This window comes from Cebidichthys violaceus, unplaced genomic scaffold, assembly GCF_023349555.1.
Source record: "Cebidichthys violaceus isolate CVI_PGR_0920_01 unplaced genomic scaffold, fCebVio1.0.p SCAF_17, whole genome shotgun sequence".
Lineage (NCBI taxonomy): Eukaryota > Metazoa > Chordata > Actinopteri > Perciformes > Stichaeidae > Cebidichthys > Cebidichthys violaceus.
The window spans coordinates 6,889,391-6,913,707 of NW_027176340.1; the positions used below are offsets into that span (position 1 = coordinate 6,889,391).

Consider the following 24,317-nt stretch of genomic DNA (forward strand, 5'->3'; position numbering starts at 1 on the left):
TAAATGTACTGGAGAAGAAGTATCAAGAAACTATTCAAGTAAATTGTACAGTACTTGAGTATATGTGACATAGTTACTTTGACTTTATGTTACTCATGTACATTTGCATGCCTTTGCGAAACCAGACAGAAGTCTTAACAAAAGCCAAACCTAAAAAGGAAGTGGTGAGAAAGAGTGGCATACTTAATTTAATATTTCAGTTTTTCATGTCTGAGAGTGCTGAATCGTGTCTGTGGTAAATCTTTTCATGCAAAATATGCATCTTTTTCTCAAACAGACATTACAGTTAGAAACAAACACAGAGACAAAGGCACAAGGGAAGCAGTGAGAGTGAGTAGGAGGTGAGATAAAGAGGGTGAGATGTTTGGCAGGAAGCCACGAAAAACAGCCCACAGTCAGTGCAGCAACGGATCCTCTGACCTTTCAGCAAAGCAACAAGATCAACATGAGGGCTGATTTAATATAGCTATCCATTTAGAATGCCCCTCTTCATATCTGTGGTTTGGGTGAAATATCCTTTTATTAATTAAAGAATGAAACATCAATTTGCCTATAGGGGACATCATTGTGTGTAGATGTTAAAAAATGACATTAATATATCTGAGTATATTAATGTGAACTTGTACTGCCTCATACAGCCAGAATGAAAAGGAGGAAGTTCAACCCAAGTTCCTAATCTGTGATAACAGCTGAAGACAGTGCTTTCATAGAGAATGACGTGATGGAAAAGATGACTAATATACCCCAGAAATATTTCATATTTGGGTCAAAGTTAAAAACGCTACATCCTAATGAAGCTCATGTTGGTATAACGGTTCAGACGAGGCTCACAGAATATTATATTATATCATATTATATTATATATTTAGTTGGAGTGGCTCTTGGATGGCTTAAAAAAATGGACTAAATTAGGTTGAAAAAGGTGATTTTTGAGATGTCAAGTTAAGTATATATAGTATAATCATTGTTTCAACAGCAATTCAGTTGATACATATGTTGTGTACTGTATTATAATTTTGTTATGACTTTTACATGACAGATTTTGATATTAAATTATTTATGGCATACTATACTATTTTATATACTATGACATGCTATTACATTTTTATGACATGACTTTATTTATATTTTTTAAAAAAAGTATGACTTACTATATTTTCTCTGGGATACTGTTCTATGACTTTTATGTGTCATTTTTCATGATATAGTATAGTATGCGATAAAAATGTTTTTAAAAAAGTCAAATAGTATGACAATTCTATACTATGATTTTTTTTCCACACTATACTATGACATTGTATGACATATGGCATACTATCCTATTTTTACATGTTATATGGCCTAGCATACTATGCCTTTTTTACATTTAGTGTGACATACTAGGCCTATCATGACTTTTTAATGGGATACTATACTATGGCTTGTTATAATATAACATGACTTTTTTATGACGTGCTAATAGATATGTCATACTTTATTGTTGTATTTTAATGACATATTTATGATATTTAAATAGCATATTATACTATGACTTTTTTGACATTTTTATGACATACTTTATTTGATAATGACATACTATTCTGTTACTTTTTTGTGGAATTTTTAATAAAATACTGCCGGGGGTTAGCAACCTTTGGTGGGTGTGCCGTCATTGGCATGTGTTAGCTTAACCAATGAAACACCAGCGATAAGAGTTTTTTTGGAAGTGTTGAAATGCTCTCTCCACCACATGCCAAATTACCTCTTTAACTGCTTTCAGCAGTTGCATGGAATGTTGTTTATAGTTCGATTTTGTTTTCCACCCGTATTCAGCAGATGACATTTTTACGGCATACTTTACTATTTCTTTTATAAAATACTAAATTGTTCAATTTAAGATATACTATACTATGACATCTTTTATGGCATGCTATATAACATTTTTTTGACATTTTTCTAACACACTATATCATGAAAGTCTTTATGGCATTTTATTTAATGCGTTTTTATGATGTTTCTTCATGACATACTGTTATTTATTTATTTATTTGGAACACTTGATAGGTGGACATTTCCAGTTGATGAAGGAAGTGTTGCAGTTCTTGTGACACACTCAGAAAAGTGGTTACTGTGGTTTCTTGAGACAAGCCTGACTGTTTGTGGACCATAACATTTTATCCTTCAGTTCAAATTCAAGTTGTTGAGAGGCTTCTAAACAGGAGGCCGTTGATGTGTCATGATTCCAACTACTGGATAATTTTTCTTTGGTAGCTTTTGCACTGCGTCTCATAACTGATTTATTGTTCAGCTCTACTTAAATCTGAGTGTAAATCCCTCGGTCGATTGGCTTTTATCAACGTCAGAACAGACAGACCTTGACTCTCTCTACTTAACACCATGACACCGCGCAATGTTTTCAGGACATGCAGCGTTCTGCAAACATTTGTGACCTGCAGGGTTTTTAGTTTGCGTTGCTGTCATAAAAAAAATCTCTCCCAGTTACATTGTGCTGCCTCTGCAGCAGCAGCACGCTGCTGCACATGACAAGACTGTTGTTAAACTCATATTAAAGTGGTTAATAAGGCGGAGTATCAGTCTCTGACTTGGCACCGAGGGGACTCGTCATGTTTACTATGAATGTTATGAACCTGCATCCTGTCCAATGTTCCCTGTGCTGCTCCTGCGCGATGAATCTCCCTCCAGACAATAAATGTGCTGTGCATTGACTCAAAATCATGACCCTCCTTTAAGCATCTTAAATTCAAGTCGAATCGACACAGAAACCCAGTAAAGTCCAATGCATCCTGGGAACCCGGCAGACGTTCTGACCCGCTGAACCATCCCTCGATCCATCCATCTGTTCTCATTGTGCAGCTCTTCTATCTGTCTTCTAACAGGCTGGCAGCGTGGTCAATAGCTGTGGCCTCCTCCCAGTGCAGGCTCACTTTCAGGCCTGCCATCCACCCTTCATTTGCATGCTGTCTTTATTTCATCAGTGAAAACATCCCTTCTTTCCACCCATCACTCACATCATTGTGGTCAGTGTCTTCGCAACTCCTGGCATCGGTTAATTTTCCTACTTTATGCTTTCACTCCTGACTGCTCCTCGTCCCTCCATTTGTGTGTGGAGCAGAGTGGTCAGTATGCGTCTGTATGCTCATTCTGGCACTGATCCACGTCATCCTTCAGTGAAGAGGACTGAAGGACTGGGACCTGAGCCAGCTGGCCTGGACTCAGTTCAGGCACAATAGCAAAAGCCAGGCCATGCAGATGAGGTTAATGCAGCCTGGATCATGTTTTCAGCACCAGTGTCCTCCTCTCTGTCTATTTGCCTGAGACAAACTGAGGCGGATTCAGATTAATGGGGGATTTCTCCTAACATTTGCTCAAGTAACATAGTGGACAGTAACTTGATGTAGGTGTTTGACAAATTAGTTTTGTATTTTCAAATCCCTTATCTTAGCCAGTAGGTGCTGTGTTATAACAGCCTAATGTATTGTAAATGCTGATAAGCTTCCCCATAAAAAACGGACTTCTCTATCAGTGCCAAAAGGTCCCTCCCCTAAAATCAACAGCAGTGAACGGGATGAATAAGCAACCACTGGTAGCCAGTGGCTTTCGTTTTTCTGAACTGTCACTGAGGAGAATCTGAGAGTGGAGAAAGTGAAAATCCCCAAATGTGTCCCCTTAAACTGTCTTCTTCACTTCTTTCAGCTCTAACCCAACTGTTATATATCTGAAGAATGACTGCAGGGTGCAGCCTGTAGAAATATCGACCCTTCTGACCCCACAGCCAGTGAACGAGAGGAAGTTCAGCAAGAGAGAGGGGAAAAGAAGACAACACAGAGCATCATTGAGGAGAGCGGTTGATGCCGGGCCAAGACCCTGACAGCTGTGTGGTGAAGGACGGTCCAGCCTCTGCCTGTTTTCAGAACAGAGAAGAGCTGCAGAAGTAGGGCAGAGGAAGCATACGCGTCTGGGTGAGATCAGTCGTTAGTGACCTTCACACGGCATGCAAACGTGATCTGCACACTATATTTATTAACTTCAGCAATTCATTGTCTGAATACAGTTTTCAGGAAAATACTAGGGCTTTTAAAAGATGAGCAACAGAAAGAGGAGTTAGTTTTCTCCACATGCAAGTGATGCCCCCACTTTTAAGACTGGCAGCTATGCAGGATACTGCCAGAGCTGCAACTAATTATTATTATTTATTGCTTCATCTACTGTTATTTTCTTGATTAATCGTCTCAAAGTTGTTTTTTGAAAAGCCTTTAGTGATGTCTTAAAAGGTCTTGTTTTATCCAAGAGAGATGTTGGGCTTGTGTTCAGGCCTGCAACGCACATTCTTATTAAAGTAGTAAGACATACATTGTACCCGACAACAAAAAAAGAGCTTTACTAATTCAGAAGAGACCATGTAAAATTCTCAAAATATACAATTTATTCAAAATATGTTAATGCAACCATCCACATATTCCAGTAATTATAAAATCAGTAGTTTTTCATCTTTATAATGTTATTGTTATAGAGGCTTGCAGACAAACACAAGCTTTGATCTATACCATGAGAACACAGGGTACTTTTTAAAACAGACGACTGTCCCTTTCTGGCTAATACTGAGTCACTGACCAGGTTGTAGTTAGAAAATACAATTGAATGGGATTTAGATTTCATTATAAAGGAAGCAGATCTGACATTTAAATTGAGTTGATTGCAGCAGCGAGGATAAACGTGAACTGGAGATGCTCCGGTAAATTTCAGCCGAATCATAACAAGATGATGTCACTGCCTTTTGACACTTTAAATAAAGAAGGAACCAAAAATACGGGACATAGCAATCTCTTTGACTGTGACTTCATTTGTACTTCCTCAAATTGAGTTGAAAAAACAGACTGCTTTCAATGAGACTGTTGCAAAAAGTTGCACAGAAAAAGTATGATGATGACACCTGGGTGCACTCCACTTTAAAATGTTGGACTACTGCAGGGGGCTACACAGACTCAGTTTCTCCCTCTAACATTGTTCCTCAATGTGGGTAAATGTATCTACATATATGTTCCTCAGCAGTAACAACACATACATGTAAATGCAGTACATGGGAACACATAAGAGGATACCAATTTCAGACATATTTACAAATGCATCTGTAAATATTTACCACTGTACAGTTGATGTTGTGGGGATTAATGTGGCATTGTGGGGCGTCACAAGGGGTCGGACATCAGAAACAAACAAATCAAGTTAAAGACAATCTTAGCCCAAAGTGTCAAATGTCCACATAGGTTGGTTTTTTTTAATCATGCAAGACTCTTTGGCACTCACAAGGAGACTAGAGGAGCTGCTATAAGATACAAGGAGTAGTTCAACATTTTGGGGAATATGCTTATTCACTTTCTTGCCGAGAGTTAGGTGAGGAGATTAATAACACTCTCATATCTGTGATTTAAATATGAAGCTTCCAATCTCCTCATCTAACCTAAGAAGCATATTTCCCAAAATGTCACATTATTCCTTTAATTAAGCAGAGTTGCTACTTCTAGTACTTGATTTTATATTTAATGTTGAACCCATGATGCATTAGAGGACTCCTGACATAATGGTGTGGGCTCACTACATACCAAATCCATGTGTGGATTAATGTTTAAAGAATAAGTGAGGCAAGCATACAATTCCATACTAACAGTAATTCATTACATAATACTTACAATTTCTGTAATAAAACAAATACAGTGACTGGGAGAAGATAAAGCCACACAATGGCCACCAGAAAATAAAAAAAACATAAACAAATAACACTGTTATTTGTAGTGACACAAATATTAAATCCGTCCCATTAGGATGGCTTGTTTGCGTGATTTTAATAACGTATAGCAGACAACAACCCTTACTACACTTCATCAGCTGAACGTTTGAGTTTCCATGTCAGAAGGTTCCCCAGCTCATTCTTATATTGCATTCAAGCTCTCCACACAACATCCAAAAAATAAATACACTCAACTTTAAGAACCATCATTTTTTTCTTTACACTTTACATTAATTTCATAAATAAAGAAATGTACAGTAATTTGTAACCATGTTTGCTTAAATTATCTAAACGAGAGAGCGCAAATTTTAGTAATGCATAGAACAGAGCATGACCTGTCAGTTCAGGTTTGATATGAGAGGACGGTGAGGTGAAGTATAGTTGACAAAGAATGTAGCGACAGTTTCAAACACTAGTGCAGGACTTAACTCTTTCCTCTCTCGCTGCAGAGGTACACTTCCTGAATGTTTTAACACTCTTATGGCATTCCTTCCCTTTACTTAAATGCAGGCAGCATTTTTAACATGACAGGTAAAGGAGACAGCACAGATCTCTTTTTGCTACGTTTCAATGTTTCTGTGGCGGCTTTCTTGCACATTTGACCAAGAAATATGACAAAAAAGTGGAAGAATGAGGTTTGATAACAATGCTAGTTTGTCCTGAAGAAAATTTTGTTTAATTACACGACAACCATATTTTTCTAAATATATTTTCCATCTTCACCTCTGAGGACAAACATGCACCTTGTACCTTGAGATCTTCTCTACTTTCCTAATTTTTGACCCTCCAGGTGAAAGAAACAACCTGTCCACACTTGGGTTCTTAGAGGTGCACAGGGGAGAGTAACAGCTTTTTGCTCTCGTTCTATCCATTGGGCTTGTGGAGACTAAATTTGAATCCAAGTGACACCTAGAGGAAAAAAGGTGGCACTGCTCAGTTCTTTTCCTCTCTGCTACGCTTGACACATGCCTGCGTTTGCAGAAGATGTCTTCTATTGAGTGGCAGAGAGGTACTCGGTACATTCTTCAGGGTAGCCATCTTCTCCGTGAGAAGTTTAAAGGAGGGGAGGAAAAGGATGTTAAGAGACAGGAACACTCCCTCTTTCCTTCCTTCCTTCCTCTCCTACAGCACTTTCCTCGCTTCTCTGTGCAAAACACTTTTGTTCCGTCAACAGTCACATGACCAGGGTGCTATGACACGCAGCAGCAGGTTCGCACCTTCGGCTGCTCTTCTTCCATTGGCTGTTTCAGTTTGAGGAGCGGCGGGTCGCCGCTGGCAGGCGTGTAGTAAACCGCGTTGCCATTGGAGGAGACCAGCGGCATGCGGGGGTCCTCAGAGTTGTTTTTGGCATCAGTGAAGGAGTCTGTGGAGCCGTTACCCAGGTGACCGTTGAACAGGGGGTGATTCAACAGTTTGGCGGCAGCCCTCTGTTTCTTGAGCTCAGACAGGGTCTGAGCGCGTTCTCTCGGCCAGGCTTCATCCTGAGTGGGTGGGCTGGTGGTGGTGGCCCCGTCCTTTTCAGACGATGGCGTGTTGCCGTTGGAGGGCGGCTGCGGCGGCGTGGATGTCGTCGTGGAGATGAGGCCGTTCTGTTTGCTGCTGACATCTTTGAGGATGGTGGGAAGCTTGGGCTTGTCTGGCAGCTCCACAGCTACGACCGGCTTGACCTGCAGAACATCAATAAAGATGACTTTAATCTCTCAATAAGGCTCCTCTTTTAGATTATTGAATACAGCTATAGAGCTCATTTAATTGCTACTATAAAGAGAGGTTCCCCTCAGAAGTTGTTGCTCAATGTATACGAGGGGCTCTTCTGTGACGAAAGCTTGAAATGTACTTCTCCCTCTCAATATACTATCATTTCAGATTATTATTATTTCTAATTCATCATTTAATTAGAAAAGAGAGTAGCCTAGTTTTCCAACTTCTCTGTTCTTTTTTCCAGACTTATCCAGACATAGAAATGACCAAAATCCAATTCCATCACTTTCCACACCGCATAGGAACCTTGTTTTTATGACATACTATAATTGCCATTTTTTATATAGTATGTGATACCATAAAAAATTATATTATACTATGACTTTAAATTACATTTTTATGACATGCTATACTAAAACTTTATTCTTAACATTTTATTACATGCTATACTTTGACTTTAAATGTCATACTATACAGTGACATTTCTCATGACATACCATACTTTGACTTCTGTACTACATACTTTTCTATGACTTTTGACTTTTTATAGAATATTACACTCTATTACACATTTTAGAGGGCATACTATACTATGACTATTTTCATGGCCTTTTGAAATAATACACTTTTTCATTTAATCTTTTTGACATTTAATACGCCCGTACAAGACGAGAATTGATCACCAGCGATAGCTGCACAATGCATGCTGGTTAGATTTGTGTCCGACTTGATTGACTCTTAGATTTGACAAAAACAGCACGTTTTGTAGAAAATTCTATTTTTTTGTGTAATCTTAATACCTAACACTAGATTGTTGGCTATTAGTCTCATGTTTAGCAATGAAGGTTAATCTAAAGACATATCTTGTGTGGTTGATAGTAATAAAGCATTGAAACAAAGGATAGCATACAATGCAGATACATGCACATTTCCACATATATGTATATTTACAAACACAAATAAATATCTCAAATGAGCCTATTATGATTTTTTTTCATTACATTTTTAATTACATACTTTTTGTTTTTTTTACGATATTTTTTTATGACATATGATGATATGTCTTTTTATGACATATAGCACTATACAATTTTAATGACATGCTATACTATGACTTTTTTTTAGCCATACTACATCCCTGGTGCGTGCCATAGAATGTATAAAATATGGACATGGTTTCTGTGATGTCACTCATAGGTTTCTGAGGAGTCGTTATGAAGCTGAAAGTTAGAGGCTCTGGCTAACTCTAAAAATAGGCAAAGAGGTGGACTGTGGGGGAGCTGAAGAGGGCCAGGGTGAAGCAGCAGCGCAGACAGCTAACGGCTAGTGACCTGAGACAGCACCCACCTATGGAGTCTAGGGTCTATGGAGATTGACTCACTTTGAGGAACTACATTTTTTGGCACTTCCACATTGGCTCCATTTCTCAGCACTGCCACCGAACTCGTAAAAAATATGCAAACTGGAGCAGGAATACTTTTTTTTTCTGCATGGATACAGCTCTCCTGCATAGTAAATCAGCGGTAGAAGAATCTGGAGAATCTGCTCTTTGACCTCGTAGTAGATCATGTGAACAATCATCGCATGTGGTGGGCTATTCGGTTGAGTCTGACTGAGGGTCTGATGAACCACTACCACGGGGGCAGGTAAAGTTGTTGCCATTAAGAAAGTTGGGTGATTTCCTTTGATCTTGTCCTCCAGTCCAGTCACTCTTATATTATTTCTCCTTGAGTGTATAGCTTGGCGTTCTTAAACTGTAAAGCTGTGTGGAATGTTTGGAGCACTGTGACTCTGCCATCCACGTCAGTCAGAAAGATTTCAATGCTGCGATTTCCTCATCGCTTCCCCAATATTGGAGATGTCAAACTATTTTAGACAAAGTTTGCATTTGCTTTCTTTTCCCGTTTGGAATATTAAGCCAACCAGGCTTTATATTTGGAATTGTCAAGCCAGCCCTCGGTAAAACTTGCATATTATCATTGTCCATCAGTCCACAGTCCTACGCAGGAAGTTGGACAATGTTCCACTGGCAGGGTGTGACGTACAGGCATAGAGGCAGCTCTGCGTAGGAGTGTGCGTTCAGTCCCATGCCATATTTCTTGCCTTGCTTTCAACATAAAAGCTTGCTCTGGCCTGTGCTCTCTCACACCGTGAAAAACATTTTTGATTCACTGGCTGTCTGCTCGGAACACTTAAATTATTTTTTAAAATTCTGAAATTAAAATTTCAGAGAACAGAATAGGAGCAATAGTCTGGAAACACAAATGCATCTTTAAAAACTGTGCATAGGATGATCTAATTCTGAAAAAAACCCAGCAACAAGAATAAATGATAAATAACCAGAAGACTCACATTAACCACCTGGTTATTCTCCTGATCAGACTCTTTCTCTTTTTCATCCTCCTCCTCCCTCCCTCCCCTCCACACGATGGCCTCCGTCTCGTACTCTTTACGGCACAAGTTGTGTCTGTCCGACAGGCTGGCTCGCCGCACCACTTTTCTGTGGACACATGGGGTTCCAGTGAGTTGTGCAGGTAGGAAAGAAACATGCCTACAAACATGAATACAGCATTTACTAAATGCAATTACAAGTCATGGAATGCTCATATGTAGACTTTACTGACTGGAATTGCTCACAAATTTTACACTTGAAGATTAAAAGAGGCTGCTGTGCTCATCTGAACAGAGTTTATAGTGTGCACATCAAAAACTAATTTACTAAACCGTACAGAAGGCAGAACTAGGACCCCAAAACAAATCTGCACTGTACTGACAGCTCCCTTCATTGACAAGGATTTCTGTAAAATTGTCTTTCAAATTCAAGTTAGTAGGAGCTATCAGAACTCAATATGCCAATCTTTCCTTTCTCTTTGGGAAGGAAAGTAAATAAACATTGGTAAATACTCAGTAGTAGCAGCAGTAACACCAGCAGGTGTCAGCACTTACCCACGACTGCCTGCACTGGACGTCCGCCTACACAGTGAGGTCTTGTGTTTGAGCTGTGATTTCATGATAATGTCATGTTTGTGTTTCAGGTCCAGCAGGTTGGCTCTGAATTCCTCGTCCTCACACAGATCTTTAAATGAGAAGGACAGGAAATGTCAGCTCCTTTCAAAATAAACGGTGCCTGTTATATTTTGATTCTCTCTTAAAAATAACTAAAACAAAACTGAGATTATAAAATTAATTTGTTTAGATAATTAATATTTTAAGTTCATATATTCAAGTTGTAAAACTTAACCATTTACCAACCATCAAGACTGCCAAAAATGTAAACGCTGACATAAATAGTAATGAAAATGGCAAAAAAGAAGGTTTAGATTCACCTTAACAAAATCTAAATCAGCATTTAAACAGAACAAACTCTGTAAACGAGGCCATGCTGAGAGAAGACATTTGTTTTCTTTACCCCCCCCCCACCAGGTGTATTGATAAGAGTGCTGGGGTGTAAATATACCGATGGGGGTCTCATCTAGGAAGGTCTTGGCATTGAGACTGGCTCCATGAGACACCAACAGCTCCGCCACATGCATCTGAAACAACAACAATCGCAGCAAATTATGTTTATGGTTTAGAAACCTCTATGTGTGCCAGCTTATCTGTTTCCTGTTATGTTGACCTCACCTGACCCCAGCATGCTGCAGCGTGGAGAGGCTGCCATCCATCGGAGTCTCTCAGGTCCATGCGAGCTCCGCCCTCCAGCAGCAGCTCTGCAGCCTGCACGTAGCCACTGGCTGCTGTGATGTGGAGCTGCAAGGGCAACAATAAAAACTAAGATTTGCTATAGATATGCTCTGTGCATAAAATCCACGGTGCGTTTCACACTAAAGCCACCATTTAGATAAAATAAGAATATTATAGTAATAACTCAAAAAAGACATTACGCTATACCTGTAAAAATCTACATCAGATATTCACTTTTGTCCAAGTTTAAGGATGTGGATGCATCACTGGGCACCTTCAATCACTAATGTTTTGTCATATTATTTCCCCAACATTTCAGAAAAAGAAGCTCTGCCATCATTTCAAGCCGATGAATTGCTTGGTCCAGCTGGAACAGCTCTTCTGCCGTTTGTAAAGTGATCCTGCTGACCTGAGATAATCCACTCTGTAGGTCAGAATCTCACTTGTATGAGGAAACACTTATAACAAGGGCAGAACACAGAGAATCACTAATTTCATATATTCTATAATGGTACTGACTCTTGTCACCAGCAGGACAGTTAGTACAGAGTTGTGTTATTCAGTCAAACACTCAGTTTAAATAAACACTTTAAATTCTAGTGGAGGTATTACGTTTCCCAAGATGTCTGTGACATATTATAATAATATGTCACATCTTGACCATCAGTCCAAAACCCAGAGAATTTTCTATCATAGAGGACAGTCAAACCCATTAAATATTCACATTTGAGAAGCTGGAATCAGGCATTGATTTATCAAACCTGCTGCCAAGTACTAAGTGAGAAACAAAGTAATTGTTTTAGCTCTACATCATATATTTGGCGAGGAGCTGTAGAAGTATGTATGTGATCTTGTCGAAATGATTGATTATGACTTTAACAACCTTAAAGCTCCTTTAAGGGGAAACAAAAGAAGGAAACCGTACAAGCTCAACATTTTGTTTCTTAAATGCTATGAATCCTATACTTGAATGCTCCGGGTATTTAAACATTTTTACGTACAGTAGGTTTAGAGGTTTTTGTTGGGGTATTCAATGGACATTTTCTTTTGTCTCGCCTTCAAATCCCTGTAAATCTGTCTGAGAAACGTACACAGGTATAAAACGAAGCCATCACCAGCCTTCATCTCATCTGTTTCCGGGCCTGATTATTTCTCAAGCAGGGTAATTTGGTTGCTATGGCGTCAATAACCTTAGACACGAATCAAACTAGTGAGAAGGAATCCATCTTGGTCTGACCATAAACGAGTTTGAGCAACTGGTGACAACGTGAGCTCATACACACTGGAGTGTTGCTGAAGAGAGAGAGAAAGGCACACAACATAAGATCCAACATACCAATTACACAGCATTTCCTTTTTCTTTTTCTTTTTACAAACTGAAGTGCAAGGCGTTCTTTCTCTGTCCCCTGCAATCAGGAAAGGGAGCCCACTGCTACATGTATATAATGAGCAAACTGAATGTGCCTAATTATCTTTTAAAAGCAGCTTTTTCTGTGAAAAATTCATGTTTATAACCCACAGTGGATGTATCTACGGCAAAATATCCAAAAATATTTGGAAAGAAGAAGGCTGAATTGCACACCAGTAACGTCAATGGCTCACAGATCTTTGAGTACATGTCAAAGTGGATGTTTATCTGAGGTGCTACAATAACAGGGCATTTTAAGTGTACGAGGAACTTTAAGGTCCATCAAGAGACTGAAAATGTGCACCATTATCCATGTTTTAAATCGCTTCTTTCTCCTCTCTAAAACCGCAAGCTTTTCACTCCACCATCGAGTATGGCAGTTTGGATCAGGTATAAACAAATATTTACACATATATACTGTTGAGAGATTTAAGCCTGGACCAAAGTGGTGAACTGATATTGCCAACCCTACAGCCACCTCGCTAGCATCACACACAAAAATCACAAGTTTCATAATGTTTCAGTTTCCTCACACAATATCACTGACAACCTGTCTGGGGTGTAACCTGCCTCCTGCCAAAAGCATGTTAATGGGATAATCTCTCTCTGTCTTATCCAGTTTTTCTCCAATAACCTAAAGACATGTCGGTTAGGTGAAACTACATATTAAACAGCCGGTAGATGTGATTGGGAGGCTGTTTATGTCTGTAACCTTCCTTAAAATGGACTAATTTGTATAATTTTGTACACGTTATTTTGTTACCTGTAGAAAAAAGATGTTGCCAATAATTGTTCACATGACCTTAATGCAAGAAGTGGAACGACAATTTAAGTTTGTGAATATGTTTTACTTCTTTAGATCATCTCTCAGATCTATTATTGTTCAGTTCTCATTTTTACTATGTTTTTGAGGTAAATTGATCATTTGGTTAGTACCTTGTGTTTTTGGTTGATTATTCACAGTGAGTAGGTTGTACTTTCTCTCTCATTTGTTTGCCCCACTTAAATTACACTGAGATACTGTAACTTCATGAATTAAATAAATCGTCTCCAGTTTGATCAACCCATTTGCAACCACAAGGGATGAAAATCATTGCTCCTGCGCATCAAAACAAAGGACACAAAATGTATTTCGGTTGAAAACAAAGAGATTAACCTTACATAACTTTCTACCAGTTCCAGGTCTCTTCCTCTCTTTTTTTGGCAGAGATTTTAATAAGGCATGCTCTAGTTTGCCCCATCATGCTCGAATGAGGATTAACAGCACCCATAAAGCAAGGGGACACACAGCTCAATGGGACAATCTGTAGTTAGACTTTAAAGCTTAACAGGGTTATTTTGGGCTACTACCATGTAATGTCCCCTGGCTATTTTCATCTAGTGATCCGTCACGTTGTTCCCCCAACGTAGCTAAAATCCCTGATACAAAGTAAAGACTTCATTAAGGCATTTGACATTACACGCTCTTCTCAGGAAAAAATTACACTAATGATTTTTTGTGCCCTACTTGAGTTTTTCATGCATCAGTGCACTGAAATACAGAAAAAGAAATGCAGTGACCAGTTCAGGTTTAGTTTAGTTTATGCGTCTGTGACTCACTACTTTAAGCCAAAGAAAGTGTCTTCATATCAATCCCATGGGTCCTCTCTAATGCAAGAATGAAAGCACAGTTTGAAACCAAAAGAACATGATGGACGCATTCATATCTTTTATTGCCTCACTGATGCTAACCTTACAGCAGCTATGGGTATCATGAATGTATTTTGTCCAAACGTGTCTCACTTTACCTCAGTCAGATGTGCATTTCTTATTAATAAACGAGTGCAAGCATTTTGCTTATTTATGGTGATGGTGGATTGTGTTTCTTTTCAGACAGCCAAGATTGTCCCAATTGTAAGTCTATTCCCCATCCAATTTGATGTATTCAGCATTTACTTTATGATTCTTGGTCACTTGTCATCATGTGCTATTGTTTTTCCTCAAAGCTAGGGTCGGCAATTTACTTCACATACACTTTTTGTTCCAATTCTCTTGACATCCCAACAGCAATCAATGAATCAAATGCTCTGGTAAAAGAAAACAGATAATATGGCATCTGTGGCTGTTGTAGGACTGTTATGAGCCCGTCCAATCATTTCATTGAGCCTGTATGAAATGATTGGGTGGTCTACCTGCCCGTCTACCTACCTACCCTGCGTGCACTCTGCTGGTGCAATCATTGGGTTTGATGGGAGTCCAACACAAAGCTAGGCTGTTGTAGCTGTGAGCACAAACAATACCCATGTTCGTTGTTTAAGTGTATTATGATAATGTTACGTGCTTTCTCACATGTGAATGAGACGTTAGCTTGCTGGACACGGTTAGTGATGACAATCTCTCTCTCTCATGGACTCGTCGTAGTACGTTTAAGTGTTTTGGGGGAGTGGCTTTAGTAAGAGTCTGAAGGAAGGGAATTTTCAGTTCAATACCTTGCTTACTTAGCTGGTTTCTCCAAAGTTGTCTACCCCTGCTTTAATGCATACATCATTAAAAGGTTTATTCTAATCTACCGCTAGGTAGCTTTTAAATTGTGACTGCAGGTGTATTCAGGGCTCACAAACAGATCCCTTTCATATCTGCAGAGTATTTTAAATCATACAGCTACACTGAAGAAGACGATAATGAGTCTCTAAATGACTGATTAGCTTTAAAGGTTTTATTGCCTCATGAGCCAGTGTTGTAGAGCGCATAATCGTTAGAAGGTGAATCTATAATAAAGATGCTCCTCTGAATAATTACACACCTTTTCCTTTTACCTCTCAGTGCAGACCTGTCATGTCTGATCATTTGAAGAGAGTTGCTTAAACTTTTGTCTGCTGGCTTAAAGGCAGCGATGGAGTTATCCTTATTTATAGCTCTGTAGTCTTTAGTCTTGTATTATTTACTGCTGCGAGTTAATGATCAATGATATCGACACTATTATATGTCTCAAACAACTTTAGGATCATGTCCTGTCTTATCGCCACATCATTCATATTCAAATATTGCCTTGTCTAATAAACATGGCGTCAGTGCACATGAACTGCATGAATCTATGGATGCACACAGTCTGGTCAATGCAGGCTTTGAATGAAACTATGTATTGTTTCAAGACCAACAGCAGCGTTGTTGTTATTTGTATTGTTGGTTGCTTTGAGCTAACTGTTAAAATACAACACGTGGTAAAATGTTTGTATAATTATTGTACATGGTCCCTTCCAAATAAAATACAGAAATTAAATAAATACACATATAAAGCTAGTATCATATTAACTGCTACTTTGTATGTGTGTATAAAGTATATACAGTATCTTTACTTCTTTTACCCTGTCAGATGCAATAACTCAACAAACTTTTATTGTACTGTTAATATTTTGTTTGATGTTTTGACATTTTCTTTATACCCTGGTCCTAAGAGAGGAGACATTTTGATTCAGCAATTTTTTTCTTATATAGTGAAAATGATGATAAACTTGAACTTTAAAAAAAACATTTAGTCAGCTTCTTTTAAATTGAGATTGGTAGAGAAATGTCAAAACGAACGAGTACAAAGTCTTACCAGCGTGGCCCCCTGAGAGTCCTGTTGGTTAACCTCCTCTCCCTGTCTCAGCAGGTCCTGAACGTCTCCCATCATCCTCATCTCTGTTGATGCTCGTGTCTCGTTGATCATCTCCTGGGTGATGCCTGTCAATCAAATACACACGCAGAACCACAGCGTTAATCACAAGGCGGACTGTTTTTTTCCTGACAGCCTTGAAGTGAGACTGCAGCATGCTGACAGAGCCAGTTCATCGCTGATCTGAGGCTCATGGAGGGACAGAGAGGCAACTCGGTTATAACGGAGCAGGGACACATAATCATGATGCTTGTACTGAAACTGACTTCAAAAAGAGAAATTCATTTTCAGGTTTGACAGCAACATAATTTTTAAAATTACACTGGAGGTTCTCTACAAGCAACGGGTCATGAGGTCCACAATAAAAGACTTCTAGAAAATTGAAAGTTTTAAGGGAAGAAGAAATAAGTTTTAATGGGAAAGCAGCAGACAGTTTGTTTGTTGGACTTATCGCAGTCACTAAACCAATGAGCCCAACTAAGACATGAGCAATTTATAACATCATGAATTAAAGAAAAAGTTAAAATAATATTAGTGGTTAACGTAAATACATTTGCAGATCATTATTTCAATGTATTTAACTTTGTAAGAGCAATACAGAGCCGCCTTCAGTACAGTCTTTGAACCTTAAATACCTGATAGAAATAAATTGACTGTTTCGTCTCAGTGGCAAACAGTATTTCTCTTTCATGCAGCCTTTCCTACCACCTTCTGCCAAAGAGTTTGGCCCAGTTGAAGCTCAGGTGATTCTGTCTGTCACAGCCACTCTAAAGTCCTCCTTTAATTCATTGCCTCACTGCCAGGCACGACTCAATACTGTGACAGCCACACTTGACTTGTTCCCCCAAAGCTGAGCAGTAATGTAGCCTACTGTCCAGCACATTTAAAGAAATGTATAATGAAAACAGCCCGTCAGTCAGAACTGTGACGCTGTTACTAGAACTACAATAAATCCAGTGCTGTGGATGCAAATAAATTAACAATTTTAATTTATTTGTCACTTGAAAAAGTCCCTCACGTGACAGCAGCTGGAAATAAAAGCTCAAAGATGTTTGAATATTCACAGAGATCAGTCATTTAAAGATAAACCTTTGTTTTTGTGGAGCATGAAGGAGAATCAACAGAAACTGGCCACTTTTGTTGTTTGAAGTAGACAGGCATCCCCTGACTGCGCATATGTTATCGTCAGTATTTGTAGCCCTACGACCTTTCCTGTGACACAGTTATAAATTGTAACCTGGGCGAGTGAAGCTGAAGGCAAATCCATCCACTCAGTCAACATCCCAGCCTCCAGCCCGCCATTTTAAAGTCAACTTCCTGTTTCAGTGACACATTCGTGTTTTCAGCCGTGGCCAAAACAGACATACGGGGATGGCCAGTGATTCTGAAAAATGATGAGGAGGAAAATTGGTATTTCTCTCTGAATTCATTAAGCAGAACCACAGCCCGAGGGCGTTTAAAGGAGCAGGAATCAGGACGACAGTCCCCTTCGTCGACTTCAATGAAATGCATCCCTCCAGCCACTATTTTCTTCTGTGTTTTCTGTCGGCAAGCATCCGTTTCTTTGGTTTCTGTCATGTTTTGATTTAGCGACAGTGATGCCCTTCAGCTTAACAATGCCCCAAAGGATCTAAAAGAATGTAGAATACAACAAACATTCCTCATTGTCATACTATGACAAATGTAGTTAACAGTCATCATATCATCACATAAATCAGAAAAGACTGAAGACTGATCACAGGGCCAAGAACATTGGCCTGTGGAATAAAGCTGTTTTTCTGAGCTAACCCTCAAGTATAACTGTGTCCTGCAATGACAACAATACTTTCATAGCTGTGGCTAAAAACCCGACTAGAAACACTACACTTAATGTCACAACTCCCCTCTGTATCTATTGCAGAGTCACCAATGTATTAGTATTAGTATTAGTATTTCTGCTCAACAAATTACTCAAACAATTCATTGATAATTGAGTGATTTTAAAACAAAATCAAATTCTCAGAAATTGCAGAAACTTATTGGTGATAATATTAATGCTACGGCCATATTTATCAACAGTCTAGTCTTAGGTTTGAATTTGAATGACATCGACTGTGTGGTTTGACTGCTCTGCATCCCCACTTTCGTTCACCAGGTTCAATTCCGGCTAGACGTTTTCCTGTTATCACTGCGGCTCATCACAGATGAACTGTGCTCAACAGGGGAGGATCAAGAGAAAGTCAGATCAGTCGATGCGGTGTGTGTGTGTGTGTGTGTGTGTGTGTGTGTGTGTGTGCTGGTGTGCCCATCCCTGCGGCTTCTCTGGAGAGAGAGAATTCTAATCCAACAATTCAGTGCTGATAATGTTACGGGAGCAATTAGCAGCGGCGCGCTTCCTTTGATCAGCTTAATAATCATTCTTCTCACCTACTGTACCGCTATCTGCATTCTGCGGCTCGATGGATCCCATTGTAAACTGAGAACCTCATTTTCGGCGGTCTCTGTTTTCCCTCTGCAAGCCCCCAGCCTCTCTCTGTGCTTTTCCAGAATTGTCTATTTGCACTGTTAAAAAAGTAATTAACCCCACACTTACTATGCAGCACTTATCATAACAAGGCTTTTTCAGACCTTTAATTGTCAGAGGAAATATGACTGAACACCCATGATGCCCTCCAGCAGCACCCTGCCTCCACACTGTTTCCTTCTGTTTACCACTCAGCAGCTCCACTGAAGCATTTGGGATTTACTTTTATGCTGAGGGGCACCTTGACCGAGGAAAATGCCAGTATTTTTTTAACCTTCTCTTCTTTGCTACATTTACACACGCCAAATTGACAGCAACCCACAGCCGGACGGACACATGTAAACAAACTAGATGAATAAGGTTGGTTAGCAGCAGGTTGCCCTGGAAGTAGATCTCTATACACAAAGGTTGACTTTTATAATAGTAAGTGCTTCATTGGATGGCGATTTGTCTGAGAATATGGGGAGTAAACCCCAGGAAGACATTAGAAAGACTGATGAAAGACGCCGATACGAGAAAACGCTGAATCAGAGATTTATGAACTGAGTTACAGAGGTGAGTGGAACAGAGACTGTCTACTCAGTTAGCTACTACAGCTAATCTTAGGGACTACTTTCTGTGTTCATTTTTGGTCAAACTCAGAAACAAACAATGTTTGTTTGGAAAGCTTCAGGAGGCTTTGCGTTAGGCAATCGTGTACAACAGAGGTGGTGAGGGAATTGTTAGTATGACCCAAAGTCAGAATAAACACAATTGTGAGAATAAGACCCAGAATGAACCAACCACACTTCAGCAGCCAACCTCTGCAAGCACACTACAGCATTTCTCTACATCCGAAGCCCCTGCAGCCACAGATTTAGCAGCTTTGTTCTCCAAAATGTGTGTTCAGACGTCTGCCTGTAGATGTAACTGTTTACCAGAAAAGAAAAAGAAAAACATTGACAAGAGCTTATGTTAAGACGGTTGAGTGCGATTCAACTCCAGTGTAAATAAAGCCGTCTGTCACCCGACTCTCTTTGTGTCAAGTCTTCATTCTTATCACACAGACACCGACAGAAATGCAAACACTTCTCAAACGCAGCGTGACTTTCCCCCTCTTCCCTCGCTGATGCGACGTCTCCTTGAACTCTCTCTCGCTCACGTCACACAGACACACTGTGCAGACTGTGTTTGTTTACAGTGATACAGCATGAATATACAGTATCCCAATCTGCATCCCGTCGCGAGTGAGAGAACTGTGAATATCTCAGAGCTCCCCGAAGAGTCAGTCCTGCATCTCTGCGGGACACTAAGTGCTTTCTGAGGTCACAAACCTGCTGCCATCTTCGTCAACAATCTGTTCCTGTGGCTGACATACTTTGAACGCTGCCAGAAGCTACAGACACTCTTATCCCGCTGTTAATGCGGCTTTATACTTTCTGTTACAGGTAAGGAAAGAGATTGGGGGTCAAAGACTATCAAATACACAGAATTGTGTAATATTAGCTAGACCCCTCCCACAAAGACCTATTAGCTACGTCAGCAACCGAGCTTTACTTTCAAAAGAGCACATCACTCACCAACAATATCAGCTTGTTGGTTACAAGTAAAGTAAATAAAAAGCCAAATTCACGACCCCCGTGTATTACTCCCCCACTGTAATGGTTATGATAGCAGCTCTGTCCTGCACTTATTGGATTTTGGGGAAGTGTACACTCCAGCGGCCATGGCACAACGTAAGTATCAAAAAATATATCAAAAATAATATAAAAAATTCAGCTAGAGACCACATTTTCCACCAACTCATGGAGCTAACATCATCTTAATTAGCTAGCTAGCTACAGCTGATAAAACCTGCCAGTGACAGGAGACAATGCTAGAAATGAGAAGCCTGCTTTTGTCTACCTCTTCTCTGAAATCAGGATCTATATATATATATATATATATATATATATATATATATATATATATATATATATAAATATATATATAAATATAAATATAAATATATATATAAATATAAATATAAATATATATATATATATAAATATAAATATATATATATATATATAAAAGAAAAGAAATCCACCACCAATATCACTGCAATCTGCATTATGTGCTGAACGGTAACGTACAGCTTGAGTTTAGCAGGGATTGTGTGCACATGCGGTTCTTTAAAAAGGTACATGTGGAGACCCTGGGCCTGTTTTACAGGAGTGTGACTCAGCTTCACAAGAACTATAAAGGTTAAAAAGCCTGTAATGGTAAAATGATAGCGGTACAAGTTAGATCTAACTGGCATAATATTGAAGTAGACACAGCACACTCCCTCCAGTGGCCTAATAACTTTTCTACATATCTACATTTTCTCATTTGTTCAAACTGTTCAGTCAAACTCCAGACATTGTCGGTATGAAAAGTTCCCAAACTTGTTCCAAGGAAGCACAAAAAAATGTGTTCATTTACTGGGAGCTGCAGCTTAAAGATTCTGACCATGGACCCCCGATGTCTGCGGTCGTGCCACGTCTTTAAATATTTATGCTCTACCTCTGTTGGCCATAGCCGTCTCAATGATGTCCAGCGTTGGGTCGTCTTCACACAGGTCGTACGGCATGTTCCCATCAGAGTTGACCGCCAGCAAATCCGCACCGCTGTTGGAGACGGGCAGATAAATGACTGGAATGTTAGGTTGTGAAAGCTAATAAAAGTTCAAAATGAGCAACATTTAACAGCTTGGTTTACAACAAATGGCATTCAAGTGCATTATCTGTGATCCAAATATACATATAAGTGTACATCATTTTTTTTTATATAAACAAGCTCTTGATGAAAAAAAAAAAAAATAATGAAAAAAAAAATATCCGAAAAAATATCATTTTTCGGATAATTGGTTTGTTTACCTCAGCAATGCTTCTAAGGCCTGTATATTATACTCTGATCATTTGGGAGACCCAAGACCTACTGATCAATAACTCAAAGTCTTGGCGGAATAAATCTCAGTTCGAGCACTAATTGATGATGCTAATTAAATTCTTTCAGTCCTCAACAAGTCGGCCAGCATTATTCAGCGTTTTTTAATCACTAATTTCCCCATGGATAATGAGTCCGAGTGATGTAATGAGCGGATCGACAAGTCCTGCATGTCAACAGATGGCAGCAGTGTGGCTGAATATGGTGTGTGTGTGTGTGTTTCTAGTTATTGCATTCCGGCAGAAACAATGTGAGTGTGTTCACATACTGTCAGCATCTGTGCATGTCTCTTCCTGTGTGTACATGCTGCTGTATCAAAAGGACCTAATCAAATCCTAATGTTACAATGTGGATGTGTATGTAACTCTATACCGAATGTATTCCATATGTTCAGATGGGATCAGAAGAAAGAAATCAACAACACATGGGGACGTTTTTTAGCCCCTAGAAAATCTGGATCAGCATTATTGAATTATGAAATACATTTACATAACAAAGACCGCTAATAACGACTTTGTTAATCATTACATGTCCTAGGGCCGGGAGACAATTAAATATTACCCTTTATTGACTGTGCAGATATGATGATATCACATTTTACCAAAGTCTGCTGTCTAAATTAATGTCTCAGAGCAAATTGTAATTAAAACTGTGTGCATCAGATAAAAAAAGTCCAATTAATTGTACTAAATGTAAATTTGAATACATTATAAGCAATTTTCATACATTTGCCATATCACTACATAAACTGATAGCAGAAAAGTATGGTTAAATAATAATAATTAACAGCATCTGCCTACACTATGCTTCTTTCCCACACCTGGTGTAATTGTTCACTTCCACACCATGGCTTCCATTTTCCAATCTTTGTTTTTTAAACAATTGTATTTCTTACAGCGCAATGTTTTTATTCTTGCTACTGCTATTAGTGTGTGATCTTCTGGGCATTGCCTCTACTCTCTCGGTGCTTTAACATCAATTTCTGCTCCTCCAGGTTGCAGCTTCTGTTGATTTAGGAAAAGAAACACCTCATTTCTCTTGCCCAGAACTTAATTACATAAACTAATTCATAGTTTCCTACAAACTGCCTACAGTGGCTCACTGGGGACAGTGTTTGCATTCATTTCAGACTGTGGTGTGTGTGTGTGTGTGTGTGTGTGTGTGTGTGTGTGTGTGTGTGTGTGTGTGTGTGTGTGCGTGTGTGTGTGTGTGTGCGTACAGTTTTCCTCAGGAAAGCACTTAGCAAAGGCAGTTAGCGCTGCCCACCATTCTGTCTGATGAGCAACCACTGACGATTCGTCAGGCCGGTCAATACAAACTTTAAACTAACTTCAACTTCAGACTCTTAGGGGTAAAGTGTGCATCCAAGAGTTTAAATCAAACTAACTTCTGCTTGGGGAGTTTTGTTTTTCATCCAATCAGCACCTGGTTGTGGCTGATGGGATTGTTCGATTTTACTTTTCTCAACTACACAGCGAAAACTCAGATGTACTTTCTAGATGATGGTTCAAACCTGGAGTCCTCATTTAATACTAAGTACTATTTATTTCACTTCCACTATCAAACGCTGCAGGAAACCCTGGAGTAGCACATCTGCATGTCTTACTGTGCAATGAGTATCTTCACCAGTCCTGCGTGGCCACAGGTGGCGGCGGCGTGCAGCGGCGTCCACAGCTCGTTGTCCTGAGCGTTGACGCTGGCTCCTCGGCCCAGCAGGATCTTCACCATCTCCTCATAGTTATCTATACAACACTGTAGTGGAAAAGAAAGGGGGAAAAGAAGTAATAAATGAAATTATATTGTTGGTGCTGTAATACTTGCCGGTATAATACCTCGGATTGAGTTAGATATGGGAAGGAGGTGGGAAAAAGGAGTAAGGAATTGATAAAGATGGATACAGAGTGATATTAAGTGAAGAAGAGATAAGAAGGCAGGACAGAAAATGAAAATAGTGTACAGGTATGAGTTAACACTTTGCAGCACATATCTGTTGTTTTTAACAAAATCATCAAGTAATGTGAAAACTCTGGCGACAGACTGGGATCCACAGTTTCCTCTTGTGTGGAGGAAATTGAAGTGCATTAGCTCTATAGTTTATTATTTCCAGTCTGATGCAGCATATGATTCATACAGTGAGTGAGCTGTGTTGCATTGATGCAGCTGCACCTTAATCATCGCAGGAAATGGATGAAAAGAGACTCATTGACGCAAAGAGTACAAACGAACGACAAGTCCATCACAGAGTCAAACCCAATCCCTGCAAAAGTGCGTTATCGCATATTGCACAGTGCAAAACTGGGAACACATTAAGCCAATTTGAACACAGTCATTCTGACATCTCAGCTTTTGTGTGAGTTGTTCCCTGGATCTGTGACAGAAGCTGCAAATGCACCCATAACACACACCCATCCACAGAGACAAAGACTGAGACAGGGACAGAAAGTCTTTTCCTCATTAAACCTGGGTGTGATTATAGGGTGGGGTGAAAGGAGAATGTTTCCGTGTAAACCATCCTCCAATCTAGCTGCTGTCAGCAACAGCAATTTTCTCCATCAGAGCTAATTGGTGTGAGTGTGTCAGTGCTGTGCCGCTGAACAAAGATGAACGAGAAGACAAGTGAGAAAAACAACACAGAGAGAGAGAGAGAGAGAGG

At 39.5% G+C, this 24,317-nt stretch overlaps 1 protein-coding gene across 4 annotated transcripts in view; it reads right to left on the bottom strand.

Moving 5' to 3' along the window:
- Nucleotides 1-4,400: 4,400 nt before the first annotated feature.
- ppp1r16b (protein phosphatase 1, regulatory subunit 16B) overlaps nt 4,401-24,317 on the bottom strand; it is an 82,005-nt gene continuing 62,088 nt past the window's right edge. For 3 of the 4 annotated variants that reach the window (XM_068712394.1, XM_068712396.1, XM_068712395.1), the window contains exons 4-11: nt 23,271-23,416; nt 21,242-21,345; nt 16,156-16,280; nt 11,111-11,236; nt 10,944-11,019; nt 10,433-10,562; nt 9,839-9,986; nt 4,401-7,452 (exon numbers count right to left, since the gene is read on the bottom strand). In XM_068712394.1, coding sequence (XP_068568495.1) covers nt 6,976-7,452; nt 9,839-9,986; nt 10,433-10,562; nt 10,944-11,019; nt 11,111-11,236; nt 16,156-16,280; nt 21,242-21,345; nt 23,271-23,416 — 1,332 coding nt within the window. In that variant the 3' untranslated portion in view covers nt 4,401-6,975. The remainder of the gene's footprint in view (nt 7,453-9,838; nt 9,987-10,432; nt 10,563-10,943; nt 11,020-11,110; nt 11,237-16,155; nt 16,281-21,241; nt 21,346-23,270; nt 23,417-24,317) is intronic. The other variant, XM_068712397.1, reaches the window with a different exon arrangement.